Source organism: Phycodurus eques, chromosome 22 (genome assembly GCF_024500275.1).
Source record: "Phycodurus eques isolate BA_2022a chromosome 22, UOR_Pequ_1.1, whole genome shotgun sequence".
In the NCBI taxonomy this organism is placed as follows: Eukaryota; Metazoa; Chordata; class Actinopteri; order Syngnathiformes; family Syngnathidae; genus Phycodurus; species Phycodurus eques.
This window is the reverse complement of record NC_084546.1, coordinates 3,516,658-3,542,904: the sequence shown is the minus strand read 5'-3', so window position 1 is coordinate 3,542,904 and position 26,247 is coordinate 3,516,658. Positions and strand designations below refer to the sequence as shown.

The following is a 26,247-nucleotide window of genomic DNA, read 5'->3' as shown; positions in this document are numbered from 1 at the left end:
TGCTCAAAGTGCAAGAATCACAACACGATTCACAGCAAATAGTTGGCAAACATTTTTATTTTGGACAAAAGGTTCAGTTTTCTTACAAAACACAATACATGTTTTTGAATTTAAACTGCACGACCATGAAAGACATCTCATGTAATGTTTGGTTTCTGCTATTAATGCATTTGGTGATATTTTTTCTTAATGTAGGATTTTCAGATGGCTGACAGCCTGCTACATGATAACAATGTTGGGAGCTGCAAGTTCTATGTTGTTTTAAAAAGGTGAGTGGAAGCTTTTACTGTACTTATCAGGGGCCATTTCACTTTTTATCGTGTATTAAATGTATGGGAAAAAAACTAAATTAGTGCCATACTGAATAGATTGTTTGTTTCTTTTATAAAAAAAAATGTGAAGAAAAAAAATTCAAAATTTTGAATGATGTCATATTTTACGAGATTCAAAAGTCAAGAAAAAATAAATCATAACATTATCAGAATAAAGTTTTTCCAGATTATTTCAAGGAATAAGGTAGGAATATTATGAGAATAGTCATTTTTTCTGAGACAAAAGTTTTATTCATTTATTTTTTTAAGTTGGAATATCAGATTGAAAAAAAGCAATTTTTACAAGTGAATTTCAAATATATATTTTTTTTAAATTCTCAAACACATCCGACTTTATTCTTGCAAGATTATGATTTTTTTCTTGAAAAATTGCTATTTTTTGTATAAATACAACTTTATTCTCGCAGAATATTTTTTTTTTCTCGAAACATTGCTACTTTTCTCAAATAAATGTGATTTAATTTGATAAGATTACAAATGATTTTTTTTCTTTCATTGTGGCCCTAATACTACTTTGTAAATTCGCTACAGTCCAGCTCCTATGCGAGATGGCGCTTCCGTGTGACATCATAGCAGGGCGACACAATGTAAGCCGCCAATCAAATCATTGGTTTTCACAAATCAACAAAACAGTATTAATAAATTAACACATGATCACACAACAAATAACACATGTAAAAAGAGTTCTTTACCAGGCATATTTACCTGTGTTTTTTTTTTTTTTTTTTTTTTTGTGGGCACGAAAGGCGTACAAGTTTTGGCACCACGTTTGCTTTCATTTTTTTCAGTCACAATGACTTATCTTCAGTGACGAGGGCATTCATCTGCACTGTACCTCCACAGTTTGTAAAAGGAGCACTGTTACAGGGCAAAAGCCATGTTGTAGTCATGTAGTGCATTCAATTCTGTTGAAATTTTTTTTGTTTCGGGATGAAAGAGCCGGCGGAGCTGCCTCACAGTTCATTCCGGCACCTCACTGTGGCCCCCGCCCGCTTATTTAAGTAGAAAGTTGGTCCATCCTCGTGGCGAGCCCCTGCCTCTCCATGATGTTCCACAGCTTGCGCAGGTTGGAGCGCGTGATGGCGTCGTCGGGTTTGAGGCGCAGCGCCCGCAAGTACTTGGCCTCGGCCTCGGCCAGCTTTCCGTTCAGGTGGAGGATGGCGCCGAGGTTCATGAGAGCCGCCGGGTACTGGAGGAGGAAGCAGACAGTCAGAAAGTTAGCGGGGCAGTATCTACAGCCACAATCAGCTTGTATAGAGCAGGGGTTCTGAAGCTTTTTTTTGTCCTGGGACGTCTTACAAGGGAGCAGTTTTTCCAAGGAGCGCCTCGTAATCCCAAAGCCAATTACACAAAGCTACCATGTAATTGTGACTTTCGGCTTCTCCATGTGTACCCCAAAATGCAATATGAATTAAAAAGTTGCCAATTTTTCATGTAAAAACAAGGAATAAATAAAAAGTCATAATGTAACAATAAAAAAAAAACATTTTGAGAAAAAAAAGTTGCAGTGTTATAAAAGTAAAGCTGTATTTTTGCAAAAATAAATTTGTAATCTTTATAAAGTATCTGCTGGATAAAAAGTCCTAAAATCCTACAAGAATAAAGTTGTATTTTTCGGGGATAAAGTCATATTATGATATTTAAGTTTAACAATTGAATATCAAAATTTGTTAGCCTAATAGCATAATTGCCCACATCATTTTAGAACGTTTTTGGAAAACGAAAAAAAACTAAACTTATTCAAGAAACAAGAAGAGTCCAGTTGCCTCAGTTCATCTTTTGCTGATTGACACAACCTGGATGACTGAGAATCTACACAATTCTTAGCAAGCACATTTCTATATTTTCATTGATATTGTGGCATTGACATGACATGGGCAATTATGCTATTAGCCTCACGAAACCCAAGTTAATTTCCGTAATATTATGCATTTTGTTCTGGAGAAGATGCCTTTATTCGATTAAAAAAAATGTGCTAGCTTCAAGTTTTTTTTCCCCAAAAGTTAAACTGACTTAGACTAACAGCGTGCACATCTATATGCTATATTGTTAGCCTAAGAGCATAGTTGCCTTAGTCATATTTTAACTTTTTGGGAAAACAATAAAAAACAAAAATCTTTAGCAAGCACATTGGTATTTTGTATTGATATGGTAACAGTAAGTTAATAATGACTTTAGCAATTATGCTATTCAGCTAACGGTATCAATACAAAATACTATTGTGTCGTGCTTGCTGCTATTGCTTGCGGACGCCCTGGCGTCCACGGTCTCCAGTTTGCAAACCACTGGTGTAGAGTTACATCGTGCGACAGCACCGGTGGCGACCTTGACTGGCTGTGTGGGAACGGTTTTATGTGTCCACCATCAAAGCCGCGGAGCAAGACAGCGCCAGTCTTCTCACTCGCCCCACAACTTTATGTATCAAGCTGTCGCTGCGCCAACCATACGAAATGTTTTTCAGATTTTTGTATGACACGACACTTGCCAGACTAATGTCTACACCATGATGTCATCTTTGATCCAGCTGCCATCTTGTGTTATCTTGAAACAACTACTTTCACCTTTGACTCTGCGGCAGCGTGTAGATCATATGCAAATTGTGACTGCTTTAGTTGTCTATCGTTCATTCAGCGTTTCCCATGGAATGACAGCCATGACCATCGTCACACAGTATAAGCAGCACCTAATCTTTCATCAGCTGTGATATGTTGTATAAAGTTGACGTTGTAGACGGTGAGGTTTGCCAACAAGACAAGGAAAAGTGCAAAAGTTTTTATCCTGAAACAAGAAAACCTCTGAGACCATAAATATAAGGTTAATTATTTTAGCTATTTTAGCTTTCCAACTGGGGTGGCAGTATATTCTCCTCATCTTTCCATGGCTTTCGGGCCGTCACCAGAAAGAAAAATGACGCGAAGAAAGCGGCTTCTCTGTCTTGTGTATAAAAAAATGAAAAGAAATACACATGGGTTCCTGCAAACTCTAAATTACCCTATCCAGGATAAAACCACACACTCCTTCCTTTTGAAGTGACTGATTCATACTGCACAGGGGCAGGATGGAATAGTTTTTTTGATGGACTGGTGTCGTAAACCTGGTACTTACGTCTGGTCGCAGGGAGGCTGCACGTTGGTATTGTTTCTCTGCCGCCTCGTTCAAACTAGCCTGTCTGAAAAGATCACCACGAAGTGTCAGTACAACATTAAAAACACCCTGGATTGTTTTCAAAGCGAACCTGAGCATGTGCGCCGCACTGAAGACCACATCGAACTCTGTGCCTTCTAACTCGGCGGCCCTCTCCGCCATCTCCGCCGCCTCGACGAGTCGCGACTGCTCCAGCAGGAACTGACCTACACAGAGATCGGCGAGATTCAATAATTGGGAGTGAGGGAACAATGGGAGGTGAACGGAGCTGGTGAAAAAGACGAGCGTCACGGGAAATGAACAGGAAGGCGGCGAGTGAGCGACCAATATGGTCTAGAGATACTCTGTATGTTTTCCTAACCAGCCACCTGGCACGCCAACCACAACTTCCTCTCCCAGCGTCTCGAGATGATGAGATGTGATGTGCGTGACGCTTCTCGGGCCACGTTTAGTCTGTTCTGCAAACAATTGCAGGAAGCACTTGCTTGTCCTAAGCAGCTCCCTATTAAAATGGCAGGCAGATATCAGACGCACGTTCTGAGCTCACCCCATGAACCCCGGACACACTCGAGCAGCCAGATGTGAGATAACGCGCCAAATAAATAGCATGTATTACAAGAGTCTGCAAGATAATGCAGAAGGGAAGGGGAAGCGGCACTGTCCAAAGACAGCAGTGCTCCACGTTACCAGGTGCCAAAGCAAGCCAAGGGAGAGGAAAGATGGAAGATATGAAGGACACAATGACCGGTTTACTTCACAGCAGGACAGGGTTCAAGTTACTTAGGAGCCAATAAATCCCCGCCAAGCTTACCTGAGCCCTCATAAAGCGAGTTCATCATTCACCCATGCAACCCCACCTGTCAGCAACTTTGCAGTTCCCCTTAAACAAGTCAGCCCAACAAGGGATCCCACCCCATTGTGTCAACAACTTGAAAAACGGACACCCCTTTGTGAACAACTTGGTCGAACAGCACATTGCACTCCGTTGACAGCTTAGCCGGCCGGACCAAGGATCGCTCGCACCACCACAACTACCATTGACAACTTCATCAAAGAATCGATACGACAGCACTGTTAACAATGCAGTCACGCAACAGATTCTCCGGGACCACACGCTTCCTTTCAAGAACTTCATCGCATCCCTCATCAACAACTTCACCAACCAGATCGCACCCTTGTCAATAACAACTTGCCACACAACGGATTGCAACCTACTCACACGCCCCCGTTGATAACTTTGCCCAAAAGTCATCGCACCCCCTGTCAACATCTTTACCAGACGACACACTGATACCCCGTAATGCTCCCCGGGCGCTTCAGCTGCCCCCTGCTCCAGTGTGTTCCACTAACATGTGTATGTGTTCACTGTGATGGGTTAAATGCAGAGAACAAATTTCGTGTGCATGCATGCATGTTCATGACATCTTCTTCTTAAACAACTTTGTTAAACAACAAAACGCACCCCTTCCGTCAACAGCTTAACCAAACAAGGGATCGCACCTTACCACCCCCAAACCCACCATCGACAACTTCGCCAAGCAACCAATCGCACCGCTACGTCTACCAGTTGCCCGAACAACAAATCACTTCCTACCAGCAACCCCCCATTCACAACTTCCCTTAACAAACAGTTGTCCCCCCGACCCCATTTTGTACATCCGGCTATTTTTTGTTGAGCCCCCCATAATTACAAGTGTTATCAGGTTACCCAGGCGCCACATGGAGTCCACCCTGGTTTAGAACTTCAGCTGGTAGCAGTCTGGATACGAGGCTGACGCTGCAAGGCTTGAATTGCAGATAAAAGCGTCTAAAGATCCCTGTGTAATCGGCCAAAGACTCAAGGACTGTCCATGAATGCAAAGCCCAGACGAGGACAGCGCCGCTCTTTGGGCTTTCAAGTTCTATAGGAGTTTTTTTTTGTCTTACCATAGTGCATGTAGCAGTTTCCTTTCATGGGGTCCAGCTCAATGGCTCTCAGGTAGTACTTTTCTGCTTCAGTCTTCTGCCCCTGCAAGAAAATGGAGGGAAAACATATACGTTCACGACCAAGTTTGCATGGGCTTCCTTTCATTGAAGTTCTTGACATGTATGTAGAAATCTTCTGGGTGAACTATAGTACTAGACTCCAGTTTGACCTTTCCTCCATGTGTCTGACTCCTTTCGGGCAACGACATAAGTCTGTCCACTGCTCCATTGTCCAGAGTCCGGGTGAGCTACGGTTCCTGTCGAGGTACGCGGCCTCAGGGAGGGCGGTCCACCAACACTGGACCTCCAACACTTTAGGTGTACAGTTGTACTGAGAAAGAGCCCATTAAGTTTTTGGCCCTGTGTCTTTATTCAAAGAAGGAAAGAGGTCAAATATCCTTCAAGGGTTTATAGAGGGCAACTCCCATAGTCAAACTGGACTCAGCTGTGAACACATCTGTTGTCACATCAGTGAGTTTTTTCCTCTAGCAGAAGGACAGGATGTTGTTTCTGCAGCTGCTGCAGCGCAGGAAAACATTTGGGCATCAGTGTGTGTGTGTGTGTGTGAGACTCACACATGTGTTTACACGCACTAAATCTAATAAACTGAAAATGGACCTGTCCTCGTCCCCACGCCTGTGACCTTCAGACACCTCCACATTGTATTTTTAAAGACTCTCTGGCAGCAGTCCTGGACCTTCCAGTTTCATCTAAAAGACTGCCTGGGCGTTGTCTCGCACGATTCTTTTACAGTGTTCCATTGCTGTTCCATGCAGCTCCACTTAGACCTGGAGCCTGTGTGTGTACGTACCATGATTGACAGCAGTTTTCCATAAGTGAGGTGGGCCGGGATATGGTCTGGCTTGACCCTGAGGGACTCCTTGTACCAGTGACCTGCCTCCTCCAGCTTGTTCAACCTCATGTAGGCCTCCCCTGGGAACGGGAAACAGGGAACAGGGGTCAGGGTTTAATTGGTAAAGTAAAGTTCCTGGTGTTGCCTGGGGGGAAAATAACTAACAAGTTACTCAAGGGCAAACTATGTACAGTATCTTATAACATCCGTAATGCTGGGAGACAATAGTTAAGCAGGAAGACACATGCATTTGGCTGTTGCAGTGACATGACATCAACATGACATCAGCCCACGCCTCCCCCACCTGACTAAACACCCTTCTTAGCCTCAATGAGAGCTCAAGCGGACCATCTCAACTCTAAGCTTCCATTAATGTCATTAGTGTTACAATAACAAGGCGTTGGAAGTGATTTATTCCCTGGATTATCTTCAATCCTCTCCAGTAGATGTGCACATTTAGGAGCTACACTGCTCCGCTGTTGGCTTTGGCAGCACTTCAACATTTGTTGAATTCACTTTAAAGCCCCTCTCATGTGGATCATCTAACACGAAGTTTCATCAACACATCTCCAGCCAAAGTCAGTACCAGATGACATTGTTTGCATTGAATGCCATCATTGGGCCGTTTTATAAAGTAAGTGTCACCGGATTTATGATCCCAGAGTTTATTGTTAGTGTAATACAAAACATAAATTGGCGTACCTATCATGTTAAAAAGGCTGTGCGGTGCAAAATGTCTGGGCATCCTCTGCACCGCCCGCTTGTAAATAGAGAGGGCCTCCTGTAGAATGGCAAAAAAATAAACACATTTTGTTTTAATCAACATTAAAAAAAAGGTTTAACTGGTAGAGATTAAACATTTTCAACCATTATACCTCCTGTTGACCCTGCTCATGCAGCAGTTTTCCAAGGTTATACAGGCAGCTGGTGACAGAGCTCTTATGGGTGTGGGGATCCTTCAGATTCTCGTCGGGAATGTTGGCGCATGTCACAAAGGTGCGCTTGGCCTCTTCCAGGTTGCCCTGGTTCATCAGGATAATTCCCATATTCAGGTAGGCGGCTGCAGCACAGAAATGAGGAAGGATGAGGCTGTTATTTGTCTTGGTTCAACTGTTGATTAATCCTCTGGATATTCTTTAATTAGCTCTTTATGTATTTTGGGATTCAGTTGAAACAGCCTGATATCCGAAATGTGGCACGTCCGACGCCTCGAAAATTAAGTGTGACCCTTTGTCTGGGTCTAATTACTCACAAGACTGCAGAATGTTAGAATGTGTGAACAACCACTGCAGTAATTGTCTATAAAGTACACAACAAGGTATCCTTACATGCTAGCGTTGGCCGACTCCCAATAGCCAGTTTGTAGTAATGAAGCGCCTCTGAAAATCTCTCGTTCTCCTGCAGCAACAAACCCCTGGAAGACATCAAGAGGGGCAAACGCACACATCTTTTTGACCACTGGGAATTTGAAGAAAATAATTCGGCATCTTCACTTTCACAGGTGTGGAAGTTAATTTGTGGTATTTCTAAAGACGTAATGAAGTCAAGTTGCAGCAGAAGCTACAAAGAGCCACCAACACTATGTTCTCATTGCGCTTGTTTCTTTTCTACCTTCTATTTTTATTTCCTGCCTGTCATTCCTTTGTGTTCAGCACAACTCCCATCAGGGTGACAGGAGTGGGAGAGTGGGTGACGTCTTTAACACTCACAGGTTATACAGCATGTCAGCCATGTTCCCCCTGTTGTGCAGAGCATTCCTGTATGCTTTCTCCGCCTCCGCCATCTTGCCCTGGCTCTTCAGAACGTTTCCTAAGTTGCCCCAGGCTGTAGGAGACATTGACACTGTCAGGCTGGATAAAGTCTTGTTAAGAGGAAGCCTAAGACCTATAAAAAAAAATGTAAAAAAAAGAGAGAGAGATAATCCACATTACCCCTCTTACCTTTTGCAGGGTTCACACTGATTCCCGACTTGTACAGATTCTCCTCATTGCTCCAGTCCCTATTTCTTTGAATCGTTCTTAGTCCGTTTAGCAGTACGAGCCCCAAACATAGACTCAACAGCAAGGCTTTGCAGCCTCTTTTTCTCAGTCTGATGTACAAGGTTCTTGCGCCAGTGGCCACAAGTAAACAGAACCCAATGCTAGGAATGTAGAGTACCCTCTCAGCAATGACAAAACCGACATAAAAGAAGAGGTTGGATGCTGGAATGAAAGGTAATGATAGTAAGGCCAGTGAGAATATCACAAGGTTTTCTGTGGGTGGTAGGGACATCCGAGCAGGGTCATCGTGAAGTCCGACTGACCCATTCAGTGTGATTTTTGGTGACCCCATGTCTGTGTTGTGGTTCGTATCAGTAGCGTGGTAACCATTCCCATTGGTGACCGATTTCCCATTTGTGACTTTCCCATCTGGGTCCTTTCCTTTTGAGGTGGGGCCGTGAAACCCAAACCAAGCTAGAAGAATGACTCCTCCGTAAAAGGCAAGCGTGTGAAGGTTCCGCCAGTCGGCCAAGGACTTCACCAAGGGCACTGCGTCCATGGACCAGTCGAAACTCAGCTTGTCGGGGTAGAGCAGCAGCCAGGCGTTGGCGGCGGGCAGGTGGAGGAAGGTCAGCGTCCGGGTGAGGAGATGCGGCGAGTCGGCTGCCGGGTTGTCTGAGTTGGAGAAGTTGGGAGGCTTGTTACCCATCCAGTAGATGCGACCTGACAGCAGAATGATGCCCCAGGTAGCCAGAGCAGTGAGACTCAGCAAAAGCTTCGGGTTCTTCTTCTGAAACAGAGCAAAAATAACAAGATTCCAATGGAGTTCAATGAGAAGGCCCATGGTCTAATAAATTTGGCTTGAATTACAGGACATTCTTGATCTACCTTTTAATTAAAAAGTTGCAACCCCCCAAAATAAATCCAAGGTCTTTTCTTTAAATTGGTTCTGACAGGTTCATACCAAAAAAATGGATGTCTACTATTCTTCCATATATTGGTGCCTTGGTATAGATTTCGTTGGGCTTTCCCAGTTGGCTATCAGGGTTGCCTCGAGTGTGACTGCTAATCAGCTTAGAACTCATTGTGTTGGTATGCAGATACTGTTTACATCTCATAAGAGCCTTAATTCTGCAGCCAGGAGGTTGACAGTCACGCAACACTTTAAAACTTGATCTTTTAATTGTTCTCCTTTCATGAGTTCTTCACTGGGTTTTAATGTCTCTTTGATATGCTAATGTTGGATGTCTTGGAGGTGAAGGTCAAGCAGAGTTTCCCTGGTGGACTTAATGCGACGTAAAGTGACTGATGATCACTGAAACGTTGTTCACTGCCTCTTTTGTGAGCTCATTTCTTATCTCCCAGCTCGTCCTTGGCATGAACTACATTTGAACCCATTTCAGGACCGTATGAGTTCACGCGAACATACCGTAAAGCATTCTAATGGCCGTGACAGAACATTCGCGGTGGTCTGTGTTTCATCAACAATTTCCATGATTAAAACTAACAACAATCAATGGTGTCATGAATGGGAGAAACGTCTCCTTGTGTGTTCGCTAAAAGGGGACTATGATGGAAATCTTATTGTCCATAACAAAACTGCACATTAGGATTATGGTAAGAGGTTTAGTGCGGCCTTGCAGGCCCTACTGGCTCCAGCTCGGCTGTTGATTTCACCAGATGAGAAGTGGAAAAAACATGAGGGGGTCAACAGGGGCAGGCAACCCCCAACCACCCCCTTGGGACGCTTGGGTTGCTCTTAAAAAAGCCCGTTGACTGAGGTTTTTGGAGTCCTTTGACAGGTGCTACATGAATGGAGAGACGTGAGTCATTACACGAATGCGAAAGTAGTTTCAGCATTGGTGGTATTAAAGCAGATGAGCTTTATTTTAGCCTTGAGTGCTTTGTGTGTCCCCCAAATTGTTCCTAAATTGGTGTCTTGATGCATCAGCTGCTTTCGGGCGTGACCGTGAATCCTCGCACTAATCAGTTTTTAAGTGCTTCCAGTGAATCAAATGAGCAGCCTGCAGGTGTAAGACGCTTGTTGAAGCAGTTTCTTTTTTCTTTTTCTGTTTCTTGGCAAGGTAGCAAAACACTAACATGATTTATCCGTTTTCTCTAAAATATTCTTTGGTATTGATAATTACCTTTAATGGCTTTTGGTTTACGTGGTAATTTAGAATCGCAAAACAGAGCAAAAAGAAAAAAGAAAGAAAGAAACTCAGTCAAATGTAATAGATTATTCTCATTGTGTATAGTTAGCAAATGGAAACATACCAAGGTCCGACAAACAACGGTATTAAGTCAGTCCCCTGCGTCATGGCGCCCACTGTCCAAATTATTAGGTACTCCAAGCTATGAGTACAATAAGAAAACGCCTTAAATCCACCCGTAATGAGGATTATCATATAAATTGTTTTTCTCAATCTCCTTGAGAGTGTTGATATTTTTTGTTCCTTCACATTTCCGTCTCCGTTAAAATAGACTGTTACTAAAGTAAACACACAATTTGACTGCAAGTTGCCCCCTGGAGGTGGTTAACCACAATAGATGATGCAGATAATTATTATCCTTTACGTCAGACTCGGAGTTTGGAATGATCTTGATTCACGTTAGGTTTTATTTGGAACACTGTGTTGTCAATTTCTATAGCGTTCTCTCCCATACTGCCACATCGACTTTTTACGCTTCCTCGTTAACCGTTCCCTAATTCTCCCCCTTTGCCTTTTTCATCTCATGAATCCGTGTTGATGCAGCGGCGTGCCGAGAGTATCAAACGTGTCCAGAGCAGCAGCAGGGGAACGCGGCTGGCTTCATAACGCTCAAAAGCTGCTGCACAGCAGGGGTGCAGAGGGGAAAAGTCCTACAGACTTTTTTGATTACAGTTACGTCCAATTTAAAAAGTGCCAGTGACTCCTTCCAACTGACTGAGTGATCATGTGTGGCATTTGAACCGTGTCCCGTAAAAATCAACAATACTTTGTAACGCCAAAATATTGATGAAGCAATCCAAAGAGATTGACACCTTGAGCGGCATCCACGAGGACAGCTGATCACTGGTGCTCGCTGAGCATTTCAAGTGTTGTCCCTTGATGATGGTCGCATGGATTGCTTTTCAATCGAGTTTAAGAATGCTTAGTCCAAGACGTTAATACAAGAACCAAAGTTAAGGAGCGCAACATTTAGGAGTTACAATTCTAGGTTTGTAGTAGTTAGTCAGGCAAAAAGCATTTTGTTCACAGACACCCTAATCTGTGACTTTCGGTTGACGTTTACAGTATTAGCATCTTCATTTCTTTGGTTAACTAACAGCATCAACTTAATGCGAGAGATACGTAGCAAAATATGACACAGAAAGCAATTTTAGACACTGGAAAATATCAAATGAGATGGTGTCGTTGGAAGGAGTTTTTTTTTCTTCTTCCTGGGTAGACTGCGGCGCAAACACCACACCCTCCTTTGTCTCCATCTCCCGCTCTGCGCTCTCTGCCCGTCCTACCTTTCCCCATTTTAAATCTCATCTCAGCCTGATTTGGGAGTAAATGGAACGAGCGATGGAACGCCGGCCGAAGCACGTCTGTTAGCTGATTTGCATTTCCTCGATTCCGCAGTAAAGCAGCGGTCGGAGCGCTTTACAATTGATTACGAAGAAGACAATGCTGCGCTTTTAGCCTTTAAACTGAAGACTATAGCTTAAGTGAAACAAATGTGGTACATTCCCAAGACTGGGAACAGATAGTGAGGGAAATGAGAGCATAGTTTCCCTCTCCTGCATCCCTCATCTCTTTGTGTTCCCAAGTGTCTCTGGCTCATTATCGAGGAAACAATTGCCCCCGCGGCCGAGCACGCAGAGTAACAACCTCCCTGCCAAGATAACCGCAACTGGGCCCGTACGGGAGGGCACCGGCGCAGTGATAAATGAGCCAGATGTGGTGGCAGGAGGGGCGGCGGTTGGCACCAGGAACCCCCGCTCCCTCCCGCCTGGTAGCCGGTGACGTGCCTGCACTCAAAGATTGGTCACGACAGCCTCTAACAATCACAGAGGGTGATGAAATCTTCCAGACCGCACTGTAAGCGCTCGGAACAATGGAGGAAAAAGTGCAAAGCTTCCAGGTTTTATTTCCCAAACTATTCCACTGTTTTTCTTCCTGGTGCAATGCAACAATCGAGCCTCCTGCGGCTTAGCTTCTACCTGGGTATCAACTCCATTTTTAATACTTTGGAAACACGTGCTATGCATGTGTTCCCACCATTCAAGCCATCTAACAAAAGTTGAAGGTTATCAGTCAGAACCGATTATAGATGATTGTGTAGTAGTTGCAGAGACAGTCATTTTTGGATGCCTCCACCAGACTAAAGTAGTCAAAAAGCTGTCTGTCCTTGCCCAACAAACCCAAGGAGAGTTTTTATGATGCCTGTATTGCACTTTACAAGTGCCGTCATGCTGGCAAGGGAGCAGTTTCTCCAATCAAACACCAGTAATCATAGTATCAAGGTTATTCCGAGGAAGAAAGCTGCGGGGTTTATTCTGTTGAGCACATATGATGGTTGCATAAAAATGAATACGTTTTCCCCACAAATGCACTCCTGTTAAAGATCGTATTCTTGATCAAGCTTTTATTTGGGCCTCCGTGTTTACCGCTTCAATTGCAAGCCGGCTGCAATGTTTTGCATAGAAGTGGAAAATGACTGTTTTGCTCCTTAGCCCATGATGAATGAGCACAGCTTCATTTCCATGCGCCGCGCCGCTGAGTGAGGTTTGCACGGACGAACAGCTTTCCTAATTGCACCTCCTAATGAAAAGCAAACGACGCGTGTCACCTGCCATTTCCGGACGAGCAAGGCAATTTTAAGTACACAACCATTAACTGCAAAAGGGACAGAACAGCTTTACCTTTCCAAGCGGGAGCAGAAGTGCCTGGCGGAATGTGAGTCGATGGAAGACAAAGAGGTCGTAGACGGCCGACACTGCTAGCACCGTCACCCCCTGCTCCTTCCAAAGCATGCTGGCTGCCGCGCTCCCCAGGCTGCCCACCATCCAGGTCCAGCAGCGCACCACCGAGCCACCTCCGCCACAGCATCGCGTCGCTCGAAGACGGCAGTGTCTCACGTAACAGAGAAGAGACAATAAGAAGAAGAAAGCGGCGCCGACGTCCGCCCTCCCGACTACGCCGGCCACCGCCTCGGTGTGCACCGGGTGAGAGGCGAAGAGGAGGCCGGCCAGCAGACTCCACAGTCCGTCACCTAACAGCGGGCGACTGAAGGCGGCGAAGGCGGCCGTCACCAGCCCGTGCAGCGCTACGTTGAGCAGGTGGTAGCCAAAGGGCCGCAGGCCGTGCAGGGCGTAGTTGAGGCGGAAGGTGAGGGTGCAGAGCGGGCGGAAGGACTTGTGGCTGCCGCTGTGGGTGAGCAGGGTGCCCCAGAAGTCGTCGTACACGATGTTGGTCCACGGTGTCACTGGGAGAAGGTCCTGGTTGGTCTTGATGGCTCGGCTGGGAAAGACCAAGGAAAATATTACTCTCAGAGGAACAACCTTGAAGGATACTTCGCATCTGGATACATTGGCTTCGGAAACCGCTTTCTCAGTACACGCCGTAATGTAGAGACTGTATTTATTCCCATGTGACTGTCATGCCATAGTGTCTGCGCACAACCACTGCGGATTCATGCATTCAGATAATTAGATGTGTGGCAACATCAGCACTTTTCACACAAACCGGTATGGCTCGTGACTCTTGGGTGTTAAACTGGCTCTGTTACATGTCTGATACCACATTGGAAGCCAGAAAAGTTGGGCCACTGAGCCTTAGATGGCCAGTGGGAAATGTGCTAGTGTTTTGTAGAGTACACACTGGCATTCATTTGGAGAATATCCAAAATTTGCCAGATTTGTTATATTTTATTTTTTTAACGGATGCCGCAGTTGAGCAACTTACGTACATCCTCGACAGCTACAACCATACATTTTTCATTGTGCCGAATAATTCCTCTTAAAAACCTTGTCTTACAATGTATTGCCACTACCCAACATAAAATGGGGTCTCACTTCAGGAACTATCATTTCTGCTATACTAATATACAAATTTAAATAGCAGCATAGCACATTATACAGTATGTACAGGGGGCTTGCACAAGCCCCTGAGGCCAGCTGACGATTCTCCTCGTTAGTGTGAACACGGGCAGCTAGAAAGAGGATTCTATTGTAGAATGTATTAATGTATTATTGAAACAAATATTTAGTCCAAACAGATAGAGCTCACATAATAACAATTGAAAAGGATGTAGCGGAGACGAGGGTTGCTGAGCGGACGCTATTCCTTGAGAAAGTAGCACATGCACACAAAGGAAAGGAAATAGGAGGCGGTGAAATGAGAGCAAAAGAGGAAGAATGCTTGCTTTGAAAGTCCCTTCAATAGAGATTTTTGTCAAATAAGGAGGCGAGTGTTTGCTTTTCAGGCTCTCTAAATATTATTAAAAAAAAATTCAAAGCGGAAGGCGGGTGCATTGTCATTAGAAGAACTTCAGCTGAGGAAAAAATGAAACTGCTCGAGATGGAATGTTTAAAAAAAAACAACACACTATCGCGATTGGGAATGCCACATTTTGTATTATTTTGAATAACCAAGACTTAATTCTACAAAGTTGCTCCCGGATACCAACTTCCTCCTTGAAACCACCAAATTATTATCTAAAATATATATTCATGAAAATAAAATTCGGCTTTTTGGTAATCCATTTTCCCACCAAATTGTACTCATTAATAAGCTGCCTGCACTTGGTTAAAGCGGTGTATTTAAATATATATATATATATATATATATATATATATATATATAGACTACACTTACATTACAAGCAGTCTTTTTAATAAAACGGATGGAAAATGGTCTTATGTGGCGCCTGCCTCATGGGGGATGTTGATGATCATTAGCACACTTTCTGTCTTTGTGCATGCACGCTGCACAGCGTAGGAAAGACGGGAGGGTGGTGGGGGTTCAGCCAAGGTCTTCCTTTGTCTAGAGATTGTACCTGTTTAGCCCGCTGAGCCTAAAAAAGCGAGCGTGAGTGCTGCCAGGAGAGTTGAAGACTATTTTAAATGTCGACTGAATATAATTGTTTCCCTGATGAGCTGGTAAAGCTGTCTTCGAGTGAGCAACGGGAAAGAAAATTCCCACCATTTCCCAACATTGTTTTCCAACAAAGAAAGTGTGTTTATTCTGGAAGCCTGCGTGCGGCCATCGTGGAGTTCACGCTTATCGGCCATGACATCATCCACTTTGCACAGTTCCTTATTGTGCTCCCATTTTGAAAACGAAGGTTCCCTGTTTTTCAGTCAATACAGTGTGGTAATAAATAATGACAATATTCAAATCAGTGCCAGCCAATCATCAAAGCGATGAAAAGAACGCTGCGAGGCACGTATGCGCTTTGAGAAAGCCACAGTAATCAGCAAGGTGTCTGTTTTTGTGTTTGTGAGCGTGACGGCTTCATTGAGAACATGGAGTGGTCTCCCATAGTGACAGAAGAAGTGGGGGAGTGGGACTTTTGTACCACCGTATTTGGGGCACGCCGGCGGGAGTCGCTATTCACAATCCTGAAAGTACAGGGCGGCTTTCCAGGTTTCCTTTTTTTTTCTTTTGTGGCATCGTGTATTTATTTATTTCTTTATTTTGGGCCAACTTGTACGAAAAGATTGGATTTCTTTCACCATTTGAGTGCCAGTTTTCATGATGCAAATGAAACAACCAAACAACAACGCCCCCCTCCCAAGAAGGATCTCTCCACCAGTCATTTGTTTCCATGTGCATACAGATGCACCCACGCATTGTTTCTTTCAGCAAGAAAGGTCACCCATTTTGCGACACTCTTTCAAATTTCCGGCCTAATGTTACCCGCGTTCTTCATTTAACAATGTCGAAAACACCATTGTATTGTACAGTCTAATTAAAAGCGTGTCCATTAAGCTGCACTATGATTGAAATAGGTGGTCCGTCTGCAGCACGAGCACCGGCCGACCACCAATAACTAGCAACAGCAGCAGCACAAACAGCCATCAGATAATGTAATCGCCACTGGCTGAGTTACAATTGCACTTTTGTTGTGTACAGTGCATAATTGGACTCCCCGGCGGCAGATAAATTAGCCTGTGGTCGTCACAAAGGCCATACTGTTCTTGGAAGACGTCGTCTTCTCTCTTGTATTTTGAGAAGCTTGTGCGTTTTATTCCCCTGACGGCCACTCGTTCCTTTTAACATCCCTTAACAAATCTTCTCTGCTGTAACCGCCATTCATCATCCTCCTCCCGTCTCTCGTCTTACCTCCGGATTCCCATCCACAACGGTAGGCTCCTTTTGGTACGACAGACTCCCTCGTCTGGCCCCGCTCCATGAAGCCTCCTCCTCAATATGTGTGCTCATTCGGTAAAAACCCCAAAGAGTTCGAAGTTCGCAAATGCGGTGGAAGACCTAGCAGCAATTTGGTCCAATTTACCAGTTGTCAAAACAAGGTGCATTCAAAGTAGAGATGTGAGAGAGAGAGTGAGGTAGCAGAAGCGCTAGAGGTATGAAGAAGTTCGGTGTCTGCAATGAATTGTAATAAATCCAAATGAACGGCCCTTAATTTGAAGAATTTTTCTCAACTGGTAAGCAATCATCTATTGTTTTCTGGTCTTTCTGGTCAGTGAGGAAAGACAGCGTACGAGTGGGTGATCATCACTGTTGATTCCCGGCTGAAAGGTTGAGAAAGTGATCATTGAGTTTCTAAGACACGTAGTATGGTCTGGGGTCAAACACTAATCTGATTAAAGGTAGGGTGTGTGAGTAATCCATACCAGAGTGATTGTGTTGTGAGGTAGAACATTTTCACCCGATCGAACCTGATGAATATTTCCTCCTCTTTTATCAACTCTTTGTATCTGGGCTGTTTGCATGTCAGACATCAGGAAGTGCGCGTGCAGGGTGTGTTCAAACATCTGAAAAGAGCGGCACCACTGGCAGAACAATGCTGCCAAACAGAAGTGGCACCGTGTCGCTTTCCCACACTTTCCCACGTTGGAATATGGGAAGAAGGACACGGCCAAAAATGGCCAGATAGCATTTTTGCCAGTGGCGATGGTACAGCTTCCTGATTTGATGAGAACATTGTTGAGTGTGTGCTTGAATCTATTATGAGCGCAATTATCCCGAGGTCCATTCCCTCATTTATCTTTCAGTAAATTGATTCAAGTCTCGCTGCATTCTCGGGAGTGATCGATTGGCCGCGCTAAACGGACGGTGAAGCTGAAAAGCCACTGCTGCCGCGTCAGCAAAAGTAAAGGCAAAAGGAAGAAGGGGGTCCCACTGCAACTTTCCTTGAGTGATGATGTCAATAAAAGGCTGTGATGAATCTTTAGACTCAAGCAGGGAGGTTTTATGGGAAATCAATGGCTAATAAAACCGAAAGCAAGCAGGTGCCAGTACTGGCTCGGAATTTAACACCACTCACATGGCCCAAAAGCCTGACAATTGATTTCAAAAGTCTTTGGATCATTGTTCGTGAGGAACAAGTTAAACTGTTGATTCATTCCAAAGACCACCAGGAACTTTCCCTTGTGTACATGAAGGTCCCTGGTACAGCTATTTAAAAAAGTCTCACGCAATAAATGTGCCATTTACCTTTAGTGCGCCACATTTCGTCGGCTTTCTCCATGGGTAAACTGATTTAAATGTGATTTTTATGGCATTATTAAGGCAGCCGACTTCAGTTCTTTCAATTACAGCAGTAGGACGGCAGCAGGAAAGCCCCTTCGGCATGTTTGCAGGAAAACCAAATGATCAGCCAATCAGTCTGTCCAGAGTCTGCACGGTTAATTACAGCATCGGACTTTGCACGACTAATTAGGGCGGTCTCTCCCTGCCGCGGCCGCCTGCTTCCATGGTGATAAATGTGTTGCTTGATTCAAGATTGGACCAGTGTTGCGTTGCGACTTGGCGAAACAACTGACGAACTGCAGCTGTGCACATGCTGGGGTTATGATTTATGACTCCAGGTACAGCAGTGTTTTTATTTTTTTACAGTCATTTAACTAGTCTTACCATGAATATTCAATATGTAGCAGCACTCCCGAATTAAAGTTGTTAGCGCCACTAATATAAAATGAAGAACATAACCGAGTGGAGCCGAACAGCCAATAACAATCTGCTGAATGTCTAGAATCGATTTTCTTCCTCAGATGCCTATGTGCCACGTCAATGGCACGAAAAGGAGTAGACTCAACAAAAAAATGTGTCTGTGGAGCCTTGCCTGAAAACGCAGAGAAAGTCTGATATTCTATGGTCATTTAGGCCATTTCCAGAGGTCTTTGGAAAACAGACTGTGCCAAAAGATGGTGCCAAATTTAGACCACAAATACTGGAGATATTATGGATTCTGGAGGTGCACTTATGTGACTCTTCAAATGCCCATTCAGACCCCCAACCACGTTTCTTCCTTTGTCTGAGGAACCTTTAATTACTGATGACAAATTGCGCTGCCGCGGGATGATGCACTGGATTTGGTTCTGCCAAAGGAGCAGCTGGAGAAGCGGAGCCTCATCCTGTCTTTCCTCAAAAGGAGCCTCAAAGCTCCACCTTGAACTCATCTGTAATCCACTCTCAAATTGAAAACCCAGCATGCTCGATAGTAGCAAAGTTTTGCGCGAGTTCCCCCTCCCCCAAAAATAACCCCTGGGGTAGGTTCTTTTTCTGCTTTCACCATGTTGTCCGAGCTGCACTAACATGCCGTGCAGCACTGTATCCAATCCGCTGTCGGCCCGCCTTTCTTTCTGCGTGACCAGTTGTCACATTCCAGCATTAGCAAGTGGGAAACGGGAGCTAAAGAGGGGTACCGTGGGGGTTAGGGTTCGTGCCATTTATCTACGATCTTTTCAAATCGGGAACTGTGATCTGTTGAACACGACTGGTACAAGGAAGCCATTTGTCTGACCACTGCTCCTCAAAGTGTGAATCCCACCCATTTGACCTTTAACCAAAGCACAACATATCCAAGCAATAGAACGCCAGCTATTCCAAACTCGAAATTATGAGATCGGCATCACCGAATGGCAATAAAACACAGGTTTTCTCATCCGGGTTTGTCCAACTGTGAACACAGTCCCTAAATGTACATCCCAAACTCCTTTGCGCACCACATATGGCGTCATAAAAGTCCATTTATATTCCATCATAAGCTTCTGTCGCTGCCGTGTGGTCCCCGCAGCCCTCGTGGGGGCTATGTACGCTGCACGCGCGCCAAAGAGAATCCCGCAAGAGGGACACGCAGACATGATGTCATGGATGTGAGTGGAACTGTCATTTTCTTTTTGTTTCCCCGACATGTGCAAGATTATCAGGATTAAATGCACGAGACAAACCACTCACGACAAGCGGCCATCTTTCGTGTGTCTTTGTTCGACAGGCTTCTGAAGAACTTTTAGTGAGAGGATGTGCATCAAAGTTGTTGTCAGTTACATGTGTATTTAATTGGGTGGGTGTAAGAAATGGAATTAATTGGATAACACTCCAAAAGCAAAGATGTGCAAAGTTGAATGCTTGATTACTTTCTCGAGCTCACATTTTTAGCCGCTGAAATATTGACAAGGGCTCCCTTCTGGTGTGTTTCTTATCTGTGTGAAAAGTATGACAAACCAGATTTGATTTATTTTTTCATCTTGGCATCCACAATTCAGTGACCTCCAGCGTGGTGCGATGGATTAAAAGTAATACACGAAAGGCTCAAGATAAAAAATGGGGTGCTGGATGTGCCGAAAATCCATTAAAAACAAATTACTTTCTTGTCACAGTCCATCATGGAAGCACTAGTAACCCTTGCCTACTGCCTCTCCTATCGCCGCCATCCATAAATATTTTTTTGTCGGACTGGCCACCTTCATCCGTTGTCGATGTCCCATTTATCAGGGCTGCTTTCTCAAATGGGCCGCCACCACTGCAATGTTTACTTGCTAGGCGGCGCACCTGATGTCCACTCGGGTTCCCGCAGAGCCGCATCCCATTGCGAGACTATCCATGCAGAAATTCTCCCATTGAAATTCCTTGGCCGACGCCGTAACTCTCCACGGGTAATAACACAACATTTAATGATATCACGCTACAGCGACGCTGGAGGCAAACAAATACCTCCTGCGTCTCAATACCACAGACTATAAAAGCACCACGGGGGGCTGTCACCCGATCTCCTTTCGACCCTCAGTCACTCACGTCGACTCTCGGTCCATCCCTGTGTGGTTTTTATGAGGTGTGAAGCACCAAATCACTTCCACACATGCACAGACTGGGGAGTCGATTTGCCCTGCTTCTAAAAGCTGTGGATTAATTTTACAGTTAGTTGGACTAACCATGCATGAAACAGACTCAGCAGCCAAGAGTCTCCACATTTATGAGGCATACCTTCACCTCATCATCGTTCCTTCGTGGAGTTGAAAAGCGGGGTGTGGCTTAAGAAGATTGGGAAAGCCTGTTCTAAATTGTCAAATATATTAGTGGTATGCAAAACGGGCTATTTTTCAGATGATGTCTTTTTTTTGGAGGGGATTGTAGAGTTGGGGATAGGGGTGCGCCAACTCTTGTCGGGTTGTAGAAGAGGGTGAGTGGCTATTTCGTCGAGCATCCTTTTTTTGCATACCCATCCATACATGTTTGAGCCACAAAAATATACCCGATTAAAACCTCTGGTGGCTGGAATATATCCCAACGCGTCATCACAGGGCTTTCCCACTCCGCGACGAGAGGTGCTAGCCACCAGCTAGCTCACGGGCTAACAGTATTGGGCCTAGTAATAATTACTAAACAAGTCGCGATTGCACCGAATAGCCACTGATACGAATGAAGGCGCTCAAGTCAGTGGCTGAAATGCGACGTTGGGCACCATTTTGGCCACAGTTTAAAATCAGGAAAACGGAAATGGTAAAAAAACAGTTTGACGCTAGAGCTCCACAATTGAGTACTACATAGTCCGTGGTCTTTGCACGTTTTCAGCAATTATCTTAAAACCTATGTATTAATTCGCTCTATAGGGTCTTAGGCCAACTGATTTAGACCATTTCTTTCTCCAACACCCAACAACGACCATTATAACACCAAGAAACCCTGATGGGACAAGCCGAAAGTCGCAACAACCACCTTCGAATTGTGAGGAACTGATCAAAGTCACAGTTGGACCCATTTTCGGGGGTAAAAAAAACAGAACACTGACTTGATGTTTCCGCTCTTGACAGCAAGAAAATGGACAATCGCTGAAACGTGATAGTGGACGGCTATCGATTACAAAAAGATTGAGAAGGCTAGCTAATGGGCAGTCATGCACATCCACAGCCAACCTGATCGTGTTGGGTTTTGGATTACGCCAGTGGGTCGTTTTTAGAAGTGCGCCTCGACGAAGTGCAAATCTAACGCCACAAACAGGAACTCTGTTTGCGAGGATGTTGTTTTTGACGAATCCGCCCCTGAATCCAAACGGGCAGGCTGCGAAAACAAAACATTGCTGATGAATAAAAACACATGTTCAAGCTTACACGGCAATATGACATAAGGGTGACACATTGCCAATAGTCAGGGGGGTTTCACCGTCACCCCATTCGTTAAGCATTTTGCCTGTTTCTGCTTAAAACCCAATCATTTTTTTAACTTTTCATCGACACTTTTTAAAGACTGGATGTCTTGAGACAATGTTATTCATTTCCAAGGAAAATCTTTCCTGGCAGGCCGACACGTTGTCACCCCCCCCCCCCCCCCCCCCCCCAAGCTGCATAATAATGCCGCACACACAACCATTTGCTCACATGCCTCTTTGGCCTACATCTCACACCAATATTTATAGACTCCAAGCACATAGTGTAACTGAAACAGCCGCAACGCAACGAGGGTTCTTTGAGGTAATTTTTCTAGCAGATTTCGACAATTACAACCCCATGCACTACAAGTCAGCGGCGCCATTGGGCAAATCATCTCGTTACTACTGTTTCGCTGCCGTCAAGGAGGGTGAGTGTTTATGACATATCTCACTACCATTTTCAGTTTGGGATGTTTAAACTGGACTCGCTCGTAACGACGCCAGCAGAACGTGATACGTGAAATATTTCCCTAGAAAGAAGTGTCTGACGTTGAAATAGGAACATTACATTACTCGTCTTCATGCCAGAATCTACTGGAAAAAAAGAGGAAGCATGTTTTTCATATAACAATGTCATTTACATGCGGTCGCTTGATGCTCTTCTCGTGAATTCTTTCCTCGTTTGAAGGCGGTTCCGCGGATGAGTCATGTGCGGCGTGGCATCGACTCAATTCATTTGCGTTTCAACTCAAAGCGGTACGGTTTTGAACCGGGATCAAGGCTCATCAAGCATTTTTGAGCGACATTATCATACTGATGCACTTATTGGCAAAGATTAAAAACAGGATTGGGGTCACACAAGCCTCGGGATAAAATATTCCCAATATTGAAAGCCACTTAAGACACTTCATCATGTCGCCACCTCCATCTTTAGTTGAATAATGTGCCAAGTATTCATTACTTAAGTCCATTTGTCAAAAATGACTGCATCGTTTGTTAAGCAGACACAAATCTTGATAAGTATTCAAAGAAGTAAATGTGTTTTCCACAAGCAGTCAATCGTAAGGCTGGTATAAACATAGACGTCAATTGGAACAGTCATCTGCAGCAGAAAAATAAACTTCTAACCGCAAGTAATTTTCCCACCAGAAATACAAAAATCAGTAGTGGTAACAGTTTTTCTGGTTCTTTAACATTGTTTCATGGGAATTCCACAACACAAATACAGACCTCCCCCGTAATGAATAGCAAATAGATGCCTCTCCCATCTGCAGTTAAGCAAATAACCCCACTCACTATTTGTCCTCCCAAAAATGGGAATCACTGTACCTAGGTTTGACAAGCAGCTTTTTTTTTTAAATAAATAAATCATTGGTATCCGCATTCGCCATGCCCAGGAAAAGCACTTGATCTGATTGCAAAAGCAGAGAGCCACCAGAGCATCCCCGCAAGTTGGATCTCGCGCGTCACACGGAAAGGTTATCCGGCCTCGCCATTTCGTCTGGGATTCTTCGAAGTCCGTGTGACGTGAAGTAGCGAGAATTTGATTAGAAGGGGGGTAAAAGGTCAGATTAGCTTTTGGAAGATCATACGACGGTCATTTGGAAAGGCAAACGAGGATGAAAAGGGAAATTAGTCGAGGAGTCTCCTCCAAACAAGCGGAGCAGAGTGATTAGTGGTTCTCCGCTCTCGCTGGAAACCGCTCTTAACTCTTCCGACCCCCCGGGGAAGCCGTCCCCAGCACGCGACTCTTGACCCTGACCCGTTTGATGAAGAGCCAGGGAGGGTCACGCGTCTCATTGCGATTCACCCGAAGCCCCTTTGTTTGTCCCCCGCCGCCACCTTCCTCCAGTGTAAATTACGACAGAGACTGTGATTGATGTGCGGCGAAGGTGGACACTGAACTTTGGAGCGTGGGCCCGGACACGCGCGGCGGCGGCACTGCGGGTAATCCGTCACCGAAAGGCTCCCTGACAAGCGCCGCCGTGTCACGCACCCACGTACGCACGAGCATGATGGATGAGCGACCGCTGCCCTGGGACACGACAAAAAGGGAAAATGGATGTATTATTATCAGGAATTTGGTCGCATGTCAATCACAGGGTGATTGTTGATGGCGTATTGAACGGGAATCGATCGGCTGTGTGAACCACTACACTCCAGTGGACGTAAAAACATCCATTTTCTTGTCTCGTTCAGGGTCACGGATGAGCTCGAGCCTCACCCAGTTGAATTACTGCAAAAACACATATGGCGCACCCTGGACTGGTCATCAGTCAATCATAGGATGATTGATTCATTGATTGAGCCACAGAGTCGGCTACGTGAATCACTCTACTCCAATGGAACTAAAAACACCCATCCATTTTCTACCACTTATCCCGTTCAAGATCAGTTTGAGCTGGAACCTAACAGAGTTGATTTGAGGACAAAAGGTGGACGACACCCTGGATTGTCCCCCAGTCAAGAATGTTTTCCCCGGATATTGTCCTTTTTGTGTAACTTGAGTGTACCATCCGCTGCGGTTCGGTAATGTGATTTGTGACCTTTAAAGAGTGCCCGTAGACGATTGCCAGGCAGAAAGCACCTGTTCACTGTTTGCTCTCGCATAAATAATCTAACGCATTGCTTACATGTTATGATTTATGATTTATTATGATTTATTGGAAGTGGAAATGTTGCGCCGGTGAAGGCACCACACGAGGTTTTCGATTAGGTGTCTGGAAACTCTACCGATTTTAGATGATAGCAGATAATAAGACTCAATTGTATTTACTGCTTATCCTTATTATGGTCGCTGGTGAGTTGGAGCCTATCCCAGTTGACTTTGGGCGATCGGCCTGATAGAAACACATGCAAATATATATGTATACAAAATCACATTAGAGTATCGATATCTGCTGTGGCCATATTAATACTGTACATAATGGTGCAGGTTGGGAAACCAGCGCTGATTGATAACAACAGCACATGCAAAACAAGGGCCGTCGTCATGGTAACCTAACCAGTGTAACCAGGGTGATGGCACCCGGGAGGCCGAGGAGGAGGAGGAGGCATCATCTGCGGGCGACCCCCTTACCTGTCATCGTAGCAGAAGTCCGCGTCCAGCGTGTTCACGTACACCCCCACGGCCACGGCGGTGCACAGCAGCTCCGTGATCATCTCTCCAAGCCGGAGCGGAGTTTGCAGGCGGGGGGGATGACTTCGCGATGAGGAGGACGAGAAGTGGATGACAGGGAAGTCTTCCGTTGTTCAGCCGCTCGGCAGCGCGGCTCCCCGGCGCACCGAAACCGCGTCGCGGCGGGCCATGATGCTCCCCCGCCGGGCCGAGACGCTCACAAGCGGCTCGCCAACGTTGTCAGGGGGCGTCGAAGGGCGACGACGTTCGCGTGTGTGGCAGTGATGCGCATCAGTGGTCGATGAGCACCGGAAAGCAGCGAGAGCCAGGCGCATGTGGTTTTGAAGGGAGCAGGCTACGCATGCGCACAGGCTGCTGCACGGAATGCGATCGGAGGCATACAAAAGGTGCTTTTATCCTTTACTACTGCCGAATTTGCAACAGCTAGTAAAAGAAGCAACTATAATTTATGCGTAAAATGGTTTCATGAGAACACGTTTGATTTGGTATGACAAATAAACAAGTGCATTCATTGATTATTAAAGAAACCAAGGGCAATAATGGAATGCAAAATGTATAAAATATGCATCATCACACTGCACTGAACATGTGTTAGCATAAAACCGTCAGGCTACAGCTACAAAGCAAAAAATATAGCAGGAAAAGCCTACTAGAACATCTGAAATTGATTTTGGGTAAATCAGAGGCAGTTTAAATAGTGGCAGGTGTGTGCTGTCTCCCATTTAACATGAGTTTGAAGAGGTTTGTAAATTCGGAACATAGTCTCATCCAGTTATAAGAGGGTGTGCACACTTGTGCAACTACATTATTTCAGTTTGTATATTTAAAAAAAATGTAATTGTACGGGTTGTAGGCCACATTCATGGTGGACAAACGTTTTGAAATGATTCTCTTTTTGTTCATATCAGATAACACCTGCTGTTTAAACAGGGGTGTGTAGACTTTTCATGTCCACTGGTTATAGGTTTCAATTCATCCGAATTTAGGAATCATAAATTACGGGCCACAATATTAGGTACACCTACGCAGTGTGACCTAATGACAGCTGCATGAAAAATCTTGCATTTATAGAGCTAAGAATGTTGTTTTGAGGTACTAATTCAACAGTATGCTTATCATCGCGGTTGGCGACCTGATTTTTCGTTCGAGGGGTCCGCACACACATCAGCAGCCTCCCAAAGCAGGTCATCATTGTGTTGATTCATCATCCTTACATAAATGATCAAAACAGACAACGGGTGAATGTAACTA

At 44.8% G+C, this 26,247-nt stretch overlaps 1 protein-coding gene across 1 annotated transcript; it reads right to left on the bottom strand.

Moving 5' to 3' along the window:
* Positions 1–50: 50 nt before the first annotated feature.
* Positions 51–25,296, bottom strand: tmtc2a (transmembrane O-mannosyltransferase targeting cadherins 2a). The gene is made up of 12 exons (XM_061667746.1): positions 24,937–25,296; positions 13,168–13,765; positions 8,235–9,063; positions 8,004–8,118; positions 7,623–7,708; positions 7,170–7,354; positions 6,997–7,075; positions 6,253–6,374; positions 5,403–5,484; positions 3,568–3,682; positions 3,438–3,501; positions 51–1,521 (listed from the first exon to the last, which is right to left on the bottom strand). The coding sequence occupies exons 1-12, from the start codon at positions 25,017–25,019 to the stop codon at positions 1,330–1,332; spliced, it is 2,550 nt and encodes an 849-aa protein (XP_061523730.1). The 5' UTR covers positions 25,020–25,296; the 3' UTR covers positions 51–1,329.
* Positions 25,297–26,247: the final 951 nt, after the last annotated feature.